Source organism: Marmota monax, unplaced genomic scaffold (assembly GCF_021218885.2).
Source record: "Marmota monax isolate L192 unplaced genomic scaffold, Marmota_monax_Labrador192_F-V1.1 WCK01_AAM20220418_F8-fsc00224, whole genome shotgun sequence".
NCBI classification, from domain to species: Eukaryota; Metazoa; Chordata; class Mammalia; order Rodentia; family Sciuridae; genus Marmota; species Marmota monax.
The window spans coordinates 1,015,519-1,031,841 of NW_026693937.1; the positions used below are offsets into that span (position 1 = coordinate 1,015,519).

Genomic DNA, 16,323 nt, shown 5'->3' on the forward strand with positions numbered 1-16,323 from the left:
TCAGTGATAAAGTGCCCTCGCATTCAAACCCTGGTACCACCACCACCACCACCACCAAAAAACACACACACACACACACACACATGGATACCCAAAGGAAGACTCATTCTTATCTTTTAGCTTTAAGGAGTTTAAAAACTGCACTTTTTTAGGAATGAAGATAAGGCAGGAAAAAAACCTGCACATATCAACATCATGTTCAAAAAGTTTGTTTTATGATGGTGCTGGGGACTGAACCCAGGGCCTTGTGCATGTGAGGCAAGCACTCTACCACGTGAGTCATATCCCCAGCCCCCAATATCATGTTCAAAAAGAAGAGCTGGAGGGGGGATTTTTACAGACCTTGTAAACTCCTATTCACCCCAAGATTATAATTTTAATAGGACAAAGGGGAGACTTGATTTGGCTGTTGAGAATAGGAGCAGCAATAGAAGAAGGATTGAGATATAAATCAGAAACCCAACTCTTCCTTCCAGTACTGGCTCCCCTTCCTAATATTACCCACATTTCTGACATTGTCACAGAGAGGAACCCAACCTGAAGGGAAGCCAAGTACCTCACAAACCTGGAAACAAGTTTTATTGGGGAATAGTTCTAATTGTGTTAAAGCTGCAGGCAAGTTTATTTCAACATTACAGTTCTAGAGACCCAGGAGTTTCAGAGATCCCAGTATTGAAAAAGTTATTTCAAAATTAATAACCAAACCCACACCAAAAGGAAATAGCTTTTAGATTGGTTTGAAATATACAGCCACTGATTTAAGCTCCTCTCATAAACAGGCTCAACATCTCCATGGAAATCAAGTGGGATGGAGTCAATGCCCACAGGAGAAAATGTCTTAAGTTAGCTACTTGGACAAGATTATTATTTACTCCTTAGAAAAAACAGTAAGGTAGTAAGTCCCAGCTGACAGGGATGTGGAAGAGCACCAGTTTTACAGGGAGCTTGTGGGATCCTGGGGTCACAAGTTGTTTATGGCACACAAAACAAGAAGAGTCACTGGAAGTGGGCAGGGAATGTTGAAGGGTAGGGGTCTCCCGCAGCCTACTCAGCCTTTTAACTTGCTGAAAATAGAGGCTGTGTTCTGTAGCATCTTTGGGAGAATATCTGACAGAAAACAAAAATAAAAACCCTGGTCTTATTCCCCAGAAAGTCTGTGTCTGGAAAAAAAGAAGAATGGTCAAGGTTCCCAGGGGGGACTGCGCCTTCCATCCACTTCTGTCTCCACATGATATAAGACATCAGCCAGAGTGTGTTCTACCACAGCACCCCAGCCCATGTCACTCATCTGCAGGAGAAATAAGAAAAAGGGTGATTAAAAGAGCCACAGAAAGAAATAAAGATGCTGAGGATGCATGCACACATTTTACTATTACTTACAGGGTGGTAAGTGAGATCCTTTGGAGGATACTTGAAGCATGGTCCAAAGTTAATGGAAACCTGGAGTGAATTTAATTCAATCAGGCATGGAAAATATAAATAAAATATTGGAAAGTTAATATGATATGGCAAATTTTTCACTTTAAATGTATATACTCAGGGTATTAATGGAACAAGTGAGATGCATTAGCATTGCTAAAAGTTATCAATATCCAAATTACATAAAAAATTAGGTGAAAACAGCTGGGTGCACTGGAACACACCCATAATCCCAGACACTGGGAAGGTTGAGGCAGGAGGATTGCAAATTTACCTGAGCAACTCTCAGGAACTTGGCAAGGCTCTGTCTCAAAATAAAAAAATGAAAAGGTCAAGAGATACAACTCAGGGGTAAAGTGTCTCTGGATTCAATCTCTAGGACAAAACAAAACAAAACCTAAGATTTCTTTATTTTATCTTCTTCAAGGATAGCTACCCACAAACAAACAAAAAAAGTAGAAATTTCCATGTTAAGTTTTTTTTTTTTTTTTTTAAAGGAAGTTTATTGCTTTGTTAGCAAAGGAGAAGCACAGGGGACTCCTGTCCCAGAGGCTATGATTCTGCCCATCATCAGGAAGAGGGGGCTTTTTTTTTTTTTTTAATATTTTATTTTTTTTTTTATTTCTCGGCGGACACAACATCTTTGTTTGTATGTGGTGCTGAGGATCGAACCTGGGCCGCACGCATGCCAGGCAAGCGCGCTACCGCTTGAGCCACGTCCCCAGCCCCTCCACGTTAAGTTTTAAAACAAACTAGTGCTAATGATCTAATGATAATCTCTTCATGATGGATCATCTTTTTTTTTTTTTTTTTAAAGTATAATAGCTACTCTAAACTGATTTATGCATGTATAATGGTTTTTGTTTTATTGGGTGAGTACTGGGGTTTTAACCCCGGAGTGCTCTACCAGTAAGCGACATCCCCTGCCCTTTTAATATTTTGTTTAGAGATAGGGTTCTCACTAAATTGCTGAAGCTGGCTTTGAACTCAACAATCCTCTTGCCTTAGCCTCCCAAGCTGGTGGGATTACAGACCACAGTGCCTGGCAACTTACATTCTTTACAATGAAAAAGGATCCCACACAGTGTATTCAAAGGAAAAGTAAAGTACACACTAATTGCATGATGTTTATCTACACAAGCAAATACTTCCTAAAACCTCAAGTGTTTTTGGAACAGTTTTTTAATTTTTGTTTTTTGGTGCTGGGGAATGAAACTAGGGCCTCACACATGCTGGGGAAGTGCTCTATCACTGAAAGCTACATCCCCAGTTCTTTTTATTTTCGTTTTGAGACAGGGTCTTGCTAAGTTGCTTACAACCTCACTAAGTTGCTGAGGCTGGCCTCGAATTAATGATCCTCCTGCCTCAGCTTCCTGAGTAGCTGGGATTATATGCATCCAGCTCAATGGCTCTATCATCACAACCTATTGAAAATACTTCCCTCAAATTCTGTTCAGAGGATGAATACACAATACATACCGTGCAGCTCTTGTACAGTGAAATGGCTGGAAAGTAAACTCCTTCAAAAATATCTTTGTAAGCCACACCTTGATTGACACCGTTTTTATAAAATATTATCTGAAATAAGAATCATGGTTTTACTTCAGAACTTAAAAAAAAAAGAACAAAAAAGAACTCACTTGAAGAAGACTTAAGAAGTGCTATTACTGGACTGCCAATAACGTATTCTAAGAATAATATATAGCTTGTATAACAACAATATTTTATATTTATAGAATATTTTAAAACTCAATGTACGCATGCGCTACACTTCAGTGGACTTCAGGTTTCTTATTTTTCTGAATTCCTATGCTACATATACCAAACGGTTGTACTTCCTATTCCTCATTATATTGTGCCTGTAAGTAATCTGTCTTCCATGTAAGTCGTTATTTCTCTGAAACATTTCAAGTTTTGTTTTTTTTTTAAATTTGAAGTTCTCTTAGAAATCTGTCATAGTCTTCAAATACTCATTTTCTTTGTTCTCTCCTACAATTATCTTGAATATGCTCTCTTAACCACCAGGTATATCTCGTTGTCCTTAGATCTCTTAATGGTTTCGTGTGTGTGTGTGTGTGTGTGTGTACACACATATATACCCAGCCCCCACCACCAAAATAAGTGGAACTGTACTCCTTTATACTACTGTCCCAGGTAGCTTCACAGCATTTTTAATGGAAAAATGTTTGTAGCCCAGAACTTTCTTCCACCTGCTCCCCTTACCCTTTTGATTTTTGGCCCTGAAGGCTGGCCCAGGACTCTGCTAGGACTATGAGTAATCATGTCCCCAATCTGTTACCTAGGAAGGGGAGGCAGAGAGAGTTCTAGAGCATTAGCCTGTGGTGCCTCTGTGTCCCACAGGGAGGTCTCCCCCTCTCCTAGCCCATGTTCCTCTGTACATGATATTTCTGATAAAGAATAAGGACATCTCACTTGCTTCCTTAATTTCCTGTCCTTATCACACCTCTCTTTTCTCTACAGAGTGTTCCTGACAGAACGCTATCACCCCTCTAATAGCTACACCATGGTACCACAGCAAGAGCACAAAGTCAGTAGGCAGGATTGGGCACTTGCTGTGCTGCTGCCTAGATATGTTACCCCCAAATCCCTGTATTCTCCTTTGGGCTTCATCTTTTCACTTTTATCACTAAGGGACAGGTCTCAATCTTCAAGGCCTTATAATTCTTTTTTTTTTTTTTTTTAATATTTATTTTTTAGTTTTCGGTGGACACAACATCTTTCTTTGTATGTGGTGCTGAGGATCGAACCCGGGCCGCTCACATGCTAGGCGAGCGCGCTACCGCTTGAGCCACATCCCCAGCCCAAGGCCTTATAATTCTGATGTTTTTATGACCATGACTCACCTCACTATGGGGTGTCTGCTTTAGGCTCTTCTCTGCTTTATCCACAAAGTCTTTTTCCTCAAAATACAAATAACTTTTGAACTTTATCAAGGCCTTGAAAACCGAGAGGGGGAAAAAAGGCACATTGAAGCATCAGATGCATCATCATGGAGAAAATAAAGTCAGACTCACACAAATAGCACCAACTCCTTGTGCTCTACAACAGAAATTAGAAACATTTGCCATTGAGTTTTGCTAGATATTGAACTACTATGCATTCATCCATTAAACTACTTGAACTACTATACCAGCCATCCATTTAAAAAAAAATTTTTTTTTAGCCATTGATGGACCTTTATTTTATTCATTTATTTATATGCAGTGCTGAGAATCGAACCTAGTGCCTCACACATGCTGGGTAAGTGCTCTACCACTGAGCAACACCCCTAGCCCCTCCCATCCATCCATTTTTTGTTAAATATTTTCAAAAGAGGCCACTACTAAGAAAATTTGTGAAGAAACAAATACGTTTAAGTACACATTCTCACCACAACAAAAATGCATAAAAGAGCGAGCCTAAATTACTTTATACTGTTTTCCCCAACAATCTCAGTGAAAGAAATAACAATTTTACAGAGCCTGAACTCCTTATTCTATAACATTTTAAGGACCACTTTCTTGCTCCTAGTTTCCTGTTTCTCCCACAGGTGGCCTCTGGGTCACCTCTTTCCAATAGTTGATTTAACTATTCACTCCCAAATATATACATTATTTATTTAATAATTTCTTAGCACATACATGTATTAAGCATGATAAAAAAACTTCATAAATGAGCTGGTATTACTCTTTCAGAGACTCTAAAGCATATATGATTATCTCCAAAATTAAAAACACAAACACCAAAAATATACACAAGAAAAACACGCAAAGAAACAAGTCATACAATGCAACAATATTGTAAATTTTGTTTTGTTTCTTGAGTTTTTCACACTCAATAGTATACACCAGAGAGCATTTGTCCCTCAGAACATATGTTGCTTTTAAACAGATCTATAGTATTCTATTGTACAGACATATTACAAATTATTTATTCATTAAAATCAAATGTTCATAATATAAATAAAAAAGTGAATAATTTTAATGATTCCTATAGAATCCACCGAGGCTTTTAACTACAGACCAGGAATTAGTGTGGTGGTATACCTTCCAGGGTTCCAGATGGTAAGACGGGAGATGAGAGTCAGTGGATTATGTAATGCAATTAATAAAATGATGTATTGGGCTGCTCATTTTTAGAACAAAGTTAGAGGGCATCTACTACCAAATTTAAAGACTTACTCTAAAGCCATAGTAATTTGGACACTGCAGTACCAGCATAAAATACAATAAATAGATTACTGTAATATAGAGTCTAGAAATAAACCTCTAGTTAATTTCCACTAAAAACACCAAAGAATGGTGCTGGGGTTGTGGGTCAGAGGTAGAGCGGTCACCTACCATGTGTGAGGTACTGGGTTCGATCCTCAGCACCATATAAAAAATAAAATATTGTGTGTCTATCTATAACGAAAAAATAAATATTAAAAAAACCCATACACCACAGAAATCCAATGAAGAAAGGAAAGAGATTAACAAATGGTGCTGGAATAACTGGATATTCCTATTGGGGGAAAGAAATAACCTTGACTTTCACATTATACATAAAAATGAACTCAAGATAGATTGGTGACCTAAACATAAAAGCATAATGTTTTCAAAGGGTAATATGGGAGAATATTTCGTGACTTGATGGTACCCAAAGATTTGTAGGTCACAGAAAGAAATAGAAGTATAAAAGAAAAATCTGAGAAATTAATCTTCATAAAAACAAAAACTTCAGATACCAGTATAAAAATGAAGATACAGACTAGTAAAAAAATTTTTTTTAAATATCATATCTAGGGGCTGGGGATGTGGCTCAAACGGTAGCACACTCGCCTGGTGTGCATGCGGCCCGGGTTCGATCCTTAGCACCACATACAAACAAAGATGTTGTGTCCGCCAAAAACTAAAAAAAAAAAAAAAAATACTAAAATATCACATCTAGGGCTGGGGTTGTGGCTCAGTGGTAGAGTGCTTGCCTGACACATGTGAGGCCCTGACTTCGATCCTCAGCACCACATAAAAATAAATAAAATAAATGTATTTGTCCAACTACAACTAAAAAGTAAATATTTAAAAAATTAAAAATAAATATTACATCTAGCCAGGCATGGTAGGGTATGCCTATAATCCCAGCTACTTAGATGGTCAAGGCAAGAGGATCACAAATTTGGAGCCAGCCTCAGAAACTTAGTGAGACGTTGTCTTAAAGGGCTGGACACGTGGCTTGGTGCTGGGTTCAATCCTCTAGTAATACAAAACAAAAAATATCTGACAAATGACCACAAACAAATGACTAGATAAATGAATTAAAAAAGAGGCAAACTATTTTTTTTTTTTAGAGAAAGAATTTTAATATTTATTTTTTAGTTTTCAGCAGATACAACATCTTTGTTTGTATGTGGTGCTGAGGATCGAACCTGGGCCGCACGCGTGCCAGGCGAGTGCGCTACCACTTGAGCCACATCCCAGCCTGAGCAAACTATTTGAAAAGAAACTTCATGAAAGATAAATGGCCAATAAGCAAAAGGAAAAATGCTAAATATCATTAGTCATCAATGAATTGGTAATTTAAGACACAAGAAGAGGACTGAGGTTGTGGCTCAGAGGTAGAGCACTTGCCTAGCATGAGGCACTGGGTTCAATCCTCAGCTAAATAAATAAATAAATCCTCACCTAAAATAAAATAAAGGTATTATGTCCACCTACAACTAAAAAAATAAAATATAAAAAAAAGACACTAGAAGATATATATCCATCAAATTGCTGAAATTAAGATGACAGACAATAATAAATGTCACCACCTAAAATTCTGGGGTTGTGGCTTAGTGGGAAAAGGGCTTGTCCCGCATGTGTGAGGTTTGGTCCCTGGCACCTCATTAAAAAATAAACAAAGTTATTAAAAGAACACACTACATACCTACATTTACATAAACTCAATAGGCAAAAACTAAAGTATGATAGAAAAAAAATTAAAATATTCATTGGATCTATGGGGTTAGGGATGGGAACTAGAAAGGGCAAGATAAAACTTCCTGGAATGATGTTAGGAGTGTACATTTTTTTCAGCCAGGTGTGGTGGCACATGCCTGTAATCCCAGCAGCTTGGGAGACTGAGACAGGAGGATCTTGAGTTCAAAGCCAACCTCAGCAAAAGTTAGGTGTTAAGCAACTCAGTGAGACCCTGTGTCTAAATAAAATACAAAATAGGGCTAGGGAGATAGCTGCATGGTCCAGTACCCAGGAGTTCAATCCCCAGTACTAAAAAAAAAAGAAAAAAAAGAGAGAATATATATCTTCTTTGTTGTTTGGTTCTGGGGACTGAACCCAGGGTGCTTTACCTTTGAGCCACATCCTGGCCCTTTTTATTTTTTTATCTTGAAATAGGGCCTAGTTAAATTGATGAGAGTGGCCTCAAACTTGGGATCCTTCTTCCTCAGGCTTCTGAGTTGCTGTGATTACATTCATGCATCCCACAACTGGATTATTTTCAGGTACTGAGAATTAAACCCAGGGATGCTTTTCCATTGACTTACATCCCTAGTCCTTTTTTTTTTTTTTTAAATTATAGATGGACATAATATCTTTATTTTGTTTATTTATTTTACGTGGTGGATCAAATTTAATTATTTTATTTGGTGGATTTTTTCTTTTTTAATATATTTATTTATTTATTTATTTTTAGTTTTCGGTGGACACAACATCTTTGTTTGTATGTGGTGCTGAGGATCGAACCCGGGCAGCACGCATGCCAGGCAAGCGCGCTACCGCTTGAGCCACATCCCCAGCCCTTATTTGGTGGATTTTATATGAGGATCGAACCCAGTGCCTCATATGTGAGAGGTAAGCACTCTGCCACTGAGCCACAATCTCAGCCCCCAAGTCCTTTTTACTCTTGAGAGAGGGTCTTGCTAAAATGCCCAGGCCAGCCTCAAATATACAATCTTCCTGCCTCAGCCTCCCAAATTGGTGGGATTACAGAATTACAGGTTTATACCACCACACCCAGACAAGAGTTTAAATCTTCATAGGAATTTAGGTCAGACTCAAAACTTAATGAATGTTTACTATGAAATTGTATATTTCATTTCATATAAATGTTATATGTAGTTAATTATATGCATCCTGAAGTACTGAGGGGCAAGTGTACTGATGTTTGCAATTTTCCCTGACACACACACACACACACACACACACACACATACATACATAAATGGACAGGGGTGGGTCTGTAGCTCATTGTTAGAGCGCTTACCTAGTGTGTGAGGCCTGGGTTCAATCCTCAGCACTGCATACCAGTAAAATAAAGGCATGCTGTCCATACACAACTATTTAAAAAAAAAAAAAATACTGGATGGATAGATGGGTGGAAGAATGAACAGATACATCCTAACTGGTAACACCTTTTTTTTTTTTAATGTATTTTTTAGTTATAGGTAGACACAATATCTTTATTTTATTTTTAATATCTTTATTTTATTTTTATGTGGTGCTAAGGATCGAATCCAGTGCCTCACGCATGGTAGGAGTGCGTTCTATCTCTGAGCCACACCCCAGCCCCTAACTGGAATCATCTGACAGAATGTAGATGATGATATTCAGGTACTGACTCTCAAATTCATTCAACTTTGTTATTATGTCTGAAAATGCTTATAATAAAATATGTAGGAAAAATATGAAAGTGGTCAGTCACAAGAAAACAGAGGCCACACCTATAGTCACCACTGACACAGATCCTCAAAGCCAGAAATCCATTGCAGGAAGGCAAACTCACCTTATCCTTATAAGTATCAGGCAGTGACTTGGCTGTCTCTGTGTCTTCAGGAAGATTGATATAAAATCCTAGGACATCCCCCTGTCCATAGCCAGAAGAGTAGTGTTTTCCAATAGATTGGTGAAATTTGGTTCCTTTTTTGCTTCTCCAAGAATAACTAAATTTATCATAACCCAGGGGAGCTTGAAGGTTACCTGTCTCAATAAAAAGATATACAGGAAATCAGAGGACTATAAATGAACTCTGGTTTGCAAAAGGAAAAGATGCTACTCCTTTTTATTTTATATTATTTGTCAGTTCTGTAAATTGCTTATAAACTATTTTTCAAAAGTATTCCAGAACTTGCAAATCAGCTAACCCTTCAGAAACTGAATTTTATGATAAACACAGCAGTCTTAAAACTAAGCCAGATAGGTCTAAATCTGTCTATCTGCTGTGATGTCCACAATATGGCCCCAGCTTACCTAGAGGCTGGGACCAACCCAGTCTGGCAGCAGTGTCTGGTGGCATCTCATCCACAGTGATTTCAAAGTACCAGGCACCTTTCCGCACTCCATGAGAAGCCCGAACCATGGAGTAGCCCTTCTCTCCAATCACAGTCAGACGGTCGTCAGAGATTTTTAACTGTGGAGCTGCAGTGATGGACATTAAAACAGAAGCCTTCAACTTATTTTTTGAGGAATTTAGAGACATAGCCCCTACACTCAAGATGAGACAATAAAAGTCAGGAAAATCAGGTTAGATGTTCAAAATGTTAGTTCAGGAGTCTAAAATCTCAACACAAGATCCAGACAAAAGAGAAAGGAAGAAAATGTTAGGTTGTCTGTCTTTCTTCTTTTTCTGTGCAGGGCTGGGGATCAAACCCAGAGCCTCTTGCATGCCAGGCAAGTGCTCTAACTGTGGGGAGCCATATTCCTAGCCCTTGGTCTTCTAGTTTTTATTAAACGTAATTATATTTAAGATAACAGGTTAAAATTACATTGCATATCCCCTAAAATATAACAAACCAATTGTAATGTGTTTGGATCCTGATTTGAATAAACCATCCTTTAGAAAACTTAACCTTTTTTTAGGTATTGGGAATTGAACCCAGGAATGCTTTACCCCTGAACATCCCAGCCCTTTTTATTTTTTGAGACAAGGTCTTGCTAAATTGCTTAATGCTTTTCTAAGTTGCTGAGGTTGGTCTCAAACTTGTGATCTTCCTACCTCAACCTCCTGAGACATTGGGATTTACAGGTGTGTGCCACCACACCCAGGAAGATTTAACTTTCTAAGGTTTGATGTAGCTCAGTGGCAGAGTATTTGTCTAGCAAAATAAGAAAAAATATAACACTTTACCTTAAAACAATTTCAGATATTTTTAAAATAGCAGAAGCCAATTGTGATGGTGTATGTCTCTTACTTCGAGCTATCCAGAAGGCTGAGGCAGGATGATAGAAAGTTCAAGGCCATACTCAGCAACTTAGCAAGGCCCTGAGCAACTTCTAAAACCTGTCTCAAAATAAAAATAAAAAGGCAGCTGGGGTTGTGGCTCTGTGGTACAGCGTTTGCCTAGCATGAGTGAGGCACTGAATTCGATTCTCAGCACCACATAAAATAAATGGATAAAATAAAGGCCCATCAGTATCTTAAAAATATATTAATAAATAAATAAATAAAAGGACTAGGGATATAGCTCAGTGGTAAAGTGCCCCTGGGTTCCATCCTCAATAACAAAAACAAACAAACAAACAAACAAATAAATAAAATTAAAAAGAGCTAGAAATGTAGCTCAACGGCAAAGTGCCCCTGGGTTCAATCCCTGACTGCAAAAACAAAAACAAAAAAAGGTTATAAGGAAATAAAGTCTTTCTCTACATGGCTGGTGGGAATGCAAATCAATAAAACTTTCTTTCTCTCTCTCTCTCTCTCTTTTTTTTTTTTTTTTTGCATTACTGGTGATTGATGCCAGGGACTCAGGCATGCTAGGCAAGCACTCTTTCATGGAGCTACAGTCTCAGCCCTTTTAAAAATTTTATTCTGATAAAGGGTTTTGTTGGGTTGCCCAGGTTGGCCTTGAACTTGGGGTCCTCTTGCCTTATCCTTCCTAGTAGCTGGATTTACAAACATGTACCAACACATCAGGCAAATTTTTTTTTTAAGTACTTCCTTACTTTCCAACATCACAAGATGTTCCTGTTTAATCTTGTATTTTCTTTTTTTTTTTTTAAGAGAGAGAGAGAGAGAGAGAGAGGAGAGAGAGAATTTTTTTTTAATATTTATTTTTCAGTTCAAGGCAGACACAACATCTTTGTTTATATGTGGTGCTGAGGATCGAACCCGGGCCACACGCATGCCAGGCGAGCGCGCTACCGCTTGAACCACATCCCCAGCCCCAATCTTGTATTTTCTGAAACTATTCATATGCATAGTAGAAATAATATAGGTAATTACCTATAACTATTCATCTAAGTCAGTTTTCTATTGTTATAGAAATAAGTTACCAACAACTGAAGGGGAAAGGCTGGAATGACCCTCTGTTGGTTTGACTGAAATTTCAAGCACCAATATAAATTCAGTACAGCCATTTGTTATGTGCAGGTAAGTATTCATACACATTATTTCCCAATTCTGACCACTGAGGGTATCTAGAAGCATCAACACCCAATAACAGTGAGCATGCTCAGGTATCTGTTACAGCAACATAAAACAGATGAAGATAATAGCTAACACTGAGATATTAATTTGTAAATGTTGTTTTCCAATTAAAGAAAACAAGGCTCTGGGCTGGGGTTGTGTCTCAGAGGAAGTGCATTTGCCTAGCATGTGTGAGGCACTGGGTTCGATTCTCAGCACCACATAAAAATAAAATAAAGGTATTGTGTCCACCTATATATTTTTCAGTAAAGAAAAAAGAAAACAAGGCTCCATGAAGAAGTAGTGATTACTAGGCCTGGGAATAGAAAACACAGATTAGTCAGGAAAATATTGTGAAGTCAGAAAGTAAGCAAGTACTTAAAAACAAAAACACGCTTATCTAAAGAACACAAGAAGCTGAATGTTGGTGGCTCACGCCTATAATCCCAACAGGAGAGGCTGAGGCAAGAACAAGAAGATCAAGAGTTCAAAGCCAGCCTCAGCAATTTAGCAAGGTCCTAAAGCAACTCAGCAATATCGTCTCTAAATAAAATATAAAAAAGGGCCGGGGATATGGCTCACTGGTTAAGTACCACTGGGTTCTAAAAAATCCCTGGTACTAAAGAAAAGGACACAAGAATCAACCTGAAGAAACTAAGCTGGAATAATGTAAGCAACAAAATAATCAAAGTATTGGATTATACCCCACACAATAAAATATCTGAGTACATGCTAATATAACCAATTAAATAAATAAAATGAAGAAGGAAAAGAAGAAACAGAAAATCATATGGCAGATATCCACAGAAATAATTATTTCAGACAAGATCCATGGAAAAGTATTAAATTAGTGAAGAAAACTTTATGGAGAACTAGGATATTTGCACAGTCTCAAATTTTCCCCAAGGTATTTATTAATAATAAAAGGAAAGACAGTAAATTTACAGTGGAGAAGCCAACAGAATTATCTTAAGTAAATCACCATAGTCAATATAATCAATAAAAAAAATCAACATCATGAACCACATGAGATAATGCAATGAACAGTAATAATTTCTTTACTCTTCCTCAAATTGCATAACCTCAGTCTCATCATGAGAAAACATCAGACAACCATCATTGAGGAACACTTGATAAAATAACCAATAAAAAGTATCATGGTCATGAAATGTAAGCAAAAGACATTAGTGGAAAAACTGGTAAAACTTAAATAAGGTCTTTAATTTGGTTAATTAGGTTAAGTATCTCTTATTATCTAAAATGCCTGGGACCAGAATTGTTTCAGATTTGGGAGATTTTCAGATTTGAGAGTATTTGCAAGAACTTTATTTGGTTGAGCATCTGTACTACAAAAATCCTAAATCTAAAATCCAGAACTTTTTTTTTTTTGGTATGCGGTAGTGCTGGGGATTAAACCCAGGGCCTTGTGCATGCAAGGTAGGCACTCTACCAAGTGAGCTACATCCCTAGCCCCTGAAATCCAAAACTTTTTGAGCTTCATGTTGGCAATCAAAAGGTTCCAGATTTCAGAGAATTTGGGGTTTTTGGATAAGGGAAGATCAATTTGTAGTATTTACAAATGTTAATTTCCTATTTTGATTAACTGTGCTAGGATTGAATGTTACCATTAGGAGATAGTTGACAGAGAAATTCTCTGTATCATTTTTTTGCAACTTTAAGTTTAAAAATCAGTTAAAAAATAATTTTAAAAAAAAATGTATAAAAAGGCTAGAACTTATTTTTTTTTTAAAAAAAAAGAAAGAAAGAAAAGGACAGAGATGGAAATTATTCCTGTACATCCTGGCTGGGTCTAGTTAAAGATGAGGGGTAGGGTACTGGTAACAAACTGAGATGTGTATTTAATCCTAGACTGGGCAAAGCAGGTGACAGCAGTTCATAGCAGCCCTGAGTTTATATGATCATTAATACCTTACATACCTCGATCATGCAGGGCTAACAAAACCCGTTCATACAAGCAGGCTCTGTAAAGATCTCCAGGAATAGGTTTTCCTGCCCAGCAGTCAAGTTCAAGTTTCTCAGGGTCAGGAGCATGGGGATCAGGCTCAGCTAGAATATACCGATAGCCATCTTTGTTGAAGGGGTGCTCCAGAGGGTAGCCATGAGGGGGAAGACGCTGAGCAGAAAACAAAGGGTCACTGCAGAAAGGAAAAATAAAATTTGATGTCACATGCCTGTAATCTCAGGTACTTGTGAGGCTGAGGCAGGAGAACTGAAAGTTCTATACCAGCCTGGCCAACATAGTTACACACCGTATCAAAAAAGAAAAAGAAAGTAAAACTGCTGTAGTTCAACAGCATTCTACTCTGTAATAAAGGCCTCTGGTTTTTTTAGATCTTAGCTGGAACACAGGAATCAAAATTAATTTTCATAACTTAGACCATCCTGCCCTCTGGAGGCAAAATAGGGAAATTAAAGGGATTAGCTTTATTTGGCAAAATGGTTTTGGTTACATTACTTATAATCTATAGGGAATGGCAAGTGATTTGTCAGGGACTGACCACTCCTGGTGATTCTTAACCATAAACTCTTTGTTGTTTACAAAATTTGGCCAGTACATATTATTAGGGGAGAAAGGGGGAGTGATTTAGTGTGGGTTCCTTCAGTTATTATTATAAACTAATGGACAGAAGCTCAGATATGAGCACTTATTATCTATTGCCAGTCTAAATAAGAAGTGATCTGGATTCTACTGCTTCAACATTAGACAAAGGGAAGGGAAGAGACATGAGAGGTAAGAGGCATAAAGTTAAGGAGTTTGCATTTAGTTGTTTTCATTCCCTCTCCTCCATCCAAGCTTTCTCAAGGTGCCATAAGGGAATGTGATTTCCCAGGCTTATCACCAGAAGATGCTGCCTGGGCTCCCTTTCTGTAGTAACAATTTCATAAAATAGCATACCTAGTGTGGGATTATTTTGCCCTTCCAAAGTATTCAAGGCTTAAAAAAAAAAAAAAAAAAAAAAAAAGACAGGTTTTCTGCATTAGACACTTGAGCAATGGAAAATGGTTCCCTATGGTGGACTCTGGCAGCACCAAATATTCAAAAGGTGGTGGGTGGGGCAGTGATCTCCCCACCTCCGGGCCTTCTTGGTAGTCCCTGTAGTTCCTCCATCCTGCTGTTTGCGCTTAGCTCCTCTTCCTTTTCCACTGCTTCCTGCTGCAATTCCCCCTTTGAATAGAAGGCAAGATCACTTTCAACAGAGCTGCAATGGAAGCAGCAATGTGGATAGGGACTGACACACCCAATGTGCATTTGTGTAACACCACAGGAGGATTTCCTTCCTGAAAGCATATTGGCTTTCACGCTCCTTCTGAAACAATCTGCTGAGGTGTCTCACAGCCCAGAACACTGGGTTTTGTCAGTAATCTCAAATGAACCTAGCACTAATGATACCTGTGTTACATCTTCAACCTTCCTTTCTTAAAAAACTGAAAATACTAGTATACTTTGAGGATGTAACACAAATGTATTTGCACTCATTCAGATTCCAAGCACCTACAGCTAAAAAGAATGAAAACAATTGCGTGGATGTTTCCCTCCCCCCTCCCAAATCAATACAAATATCTATAATGAAAATATCCTCACTTTAGGTCAATGTTCACTTGCTTGAACTGCACAATATATTTCATAAACATAATAAAAGCACAATATTTGCTAAAGCACTTGAGTATCTAAGAAAACAAAAGTACATCAAACATGGAAAACAGAAACAGAAGTACTAAAAAGGTGTTTCTCTCCAGTGCTGCTAGACATTATGATTGTACATGACACAATACGGAGGCTTTAAATTCAGTAGGCAATTTTTAGTTACATACTCATTTGTCAATGTTTCAGATTGCACAAGTACATGGATAAAATTCAGGCTAAACAACTCTGGCTTGTGAAGTTATGGGCAAATAATACTAACAGATAATTTAATTTACTTTATACATACATACACACACACACATATGGTTTTGTTTTGTTTTGTTTTGGTGGTATTGGGGATTAAAAACAGTGAACCTAGTGAGGGCTCTACCACTGGGCCACACCACCAGCTCTGATAAATTTATATATTTTAAACAAAAAATTCAGCTCTATACTGAGGGCACAAGGAATATTACCTTGTGTATTTCTGAAACAGGTACTTTGGAATTTTGTCCAGTTCTGTAATTTTTGTCCAGTTCTATTATTCCTCTCAATTAGTTTGTTCCCTCTTGCAAAAAATGTCCTTGAACTGCAGGAAAACACCTTTATGTAAACAACTGCATAGAGTACTATATGTAAATTTGGGACAAGCTTGGAAATTATCAGCAGTTCTGCTGCAATAAAAAGAATCAAGACATTGAGGGTAGGTCATATTCTACATACACAGGACCAGACTTAATGCAGAATTTCCTTTTATGAACAAAGTAGATGTTATTCCTATTTCTCATAAAAGGTTAAATGTTAAACTGTTACAATGTCATTATCATCAATCAAAAAAGCCATTAAGGTTTTTTCCCCTCCTCCTAGTACTGGGGAGTGAA

At 37.7% G+C, this 16,323-nt stretch overlaps 1 protein-coding gene across 5 annotated transcripts in view; it reads right to left on the reverse strand.

Moving 5' to 3' along the window:
• Positions 1 to 553: 553 nt before the first annotated feature.
• Positions 554 to 16,323, reverse strand: part of Ash2l (ASH2 like, histone lysine methyltransferase complex subunit) — a 32,159-nt gene continuing 16,389 nt past the window's right edge. For 4 of the 5 annotated variants that reach the window (XM_046463835.2, XM_058585437.1, XM_058585438.1 and 1 more), the window contains 8 exons: positions 14,890 to 14,983; positions 13,735 to 13,952; positions 9,642 to 9,809; positions 9,178 to 9,371; positions 4,284 to 4,376; positions 2,899 to 2,997; positions 1,381 to 1,440; positions 554 to 1,288 (listed from right to left, as the gene is read on the reverse strand). In XM_046463835.2, the coding sequence (XP_046319791.1) occupies positions 1,181 to 1,288; positions 1,381 to 1,440; positions 2,899 to 2,997; positions 4,284 to 4,376; positions 9,178 to 9,371; positions 9,642 to 9,809; positions 13,735 to 13,952; positions 14,890 to 14,983 (1,034 nt within the window). In that variant the 3' untranslated portion in view covers positions 554 to 1,180. Of the gene's footprint in view, positions 1,289 to 1,380; positions 1,441 to 2,898; positions 2,998 to 4,283; positions 4,480 to 9,177; positions 9,372 to 9,641; positions 9,810 to 13,734; positions 13,953 to 14,889; positions 14,984 to 16,323 lie in introns of those variants that run through there. The other variant, XR_009228573.1, reaches the window with a different exon arrangement.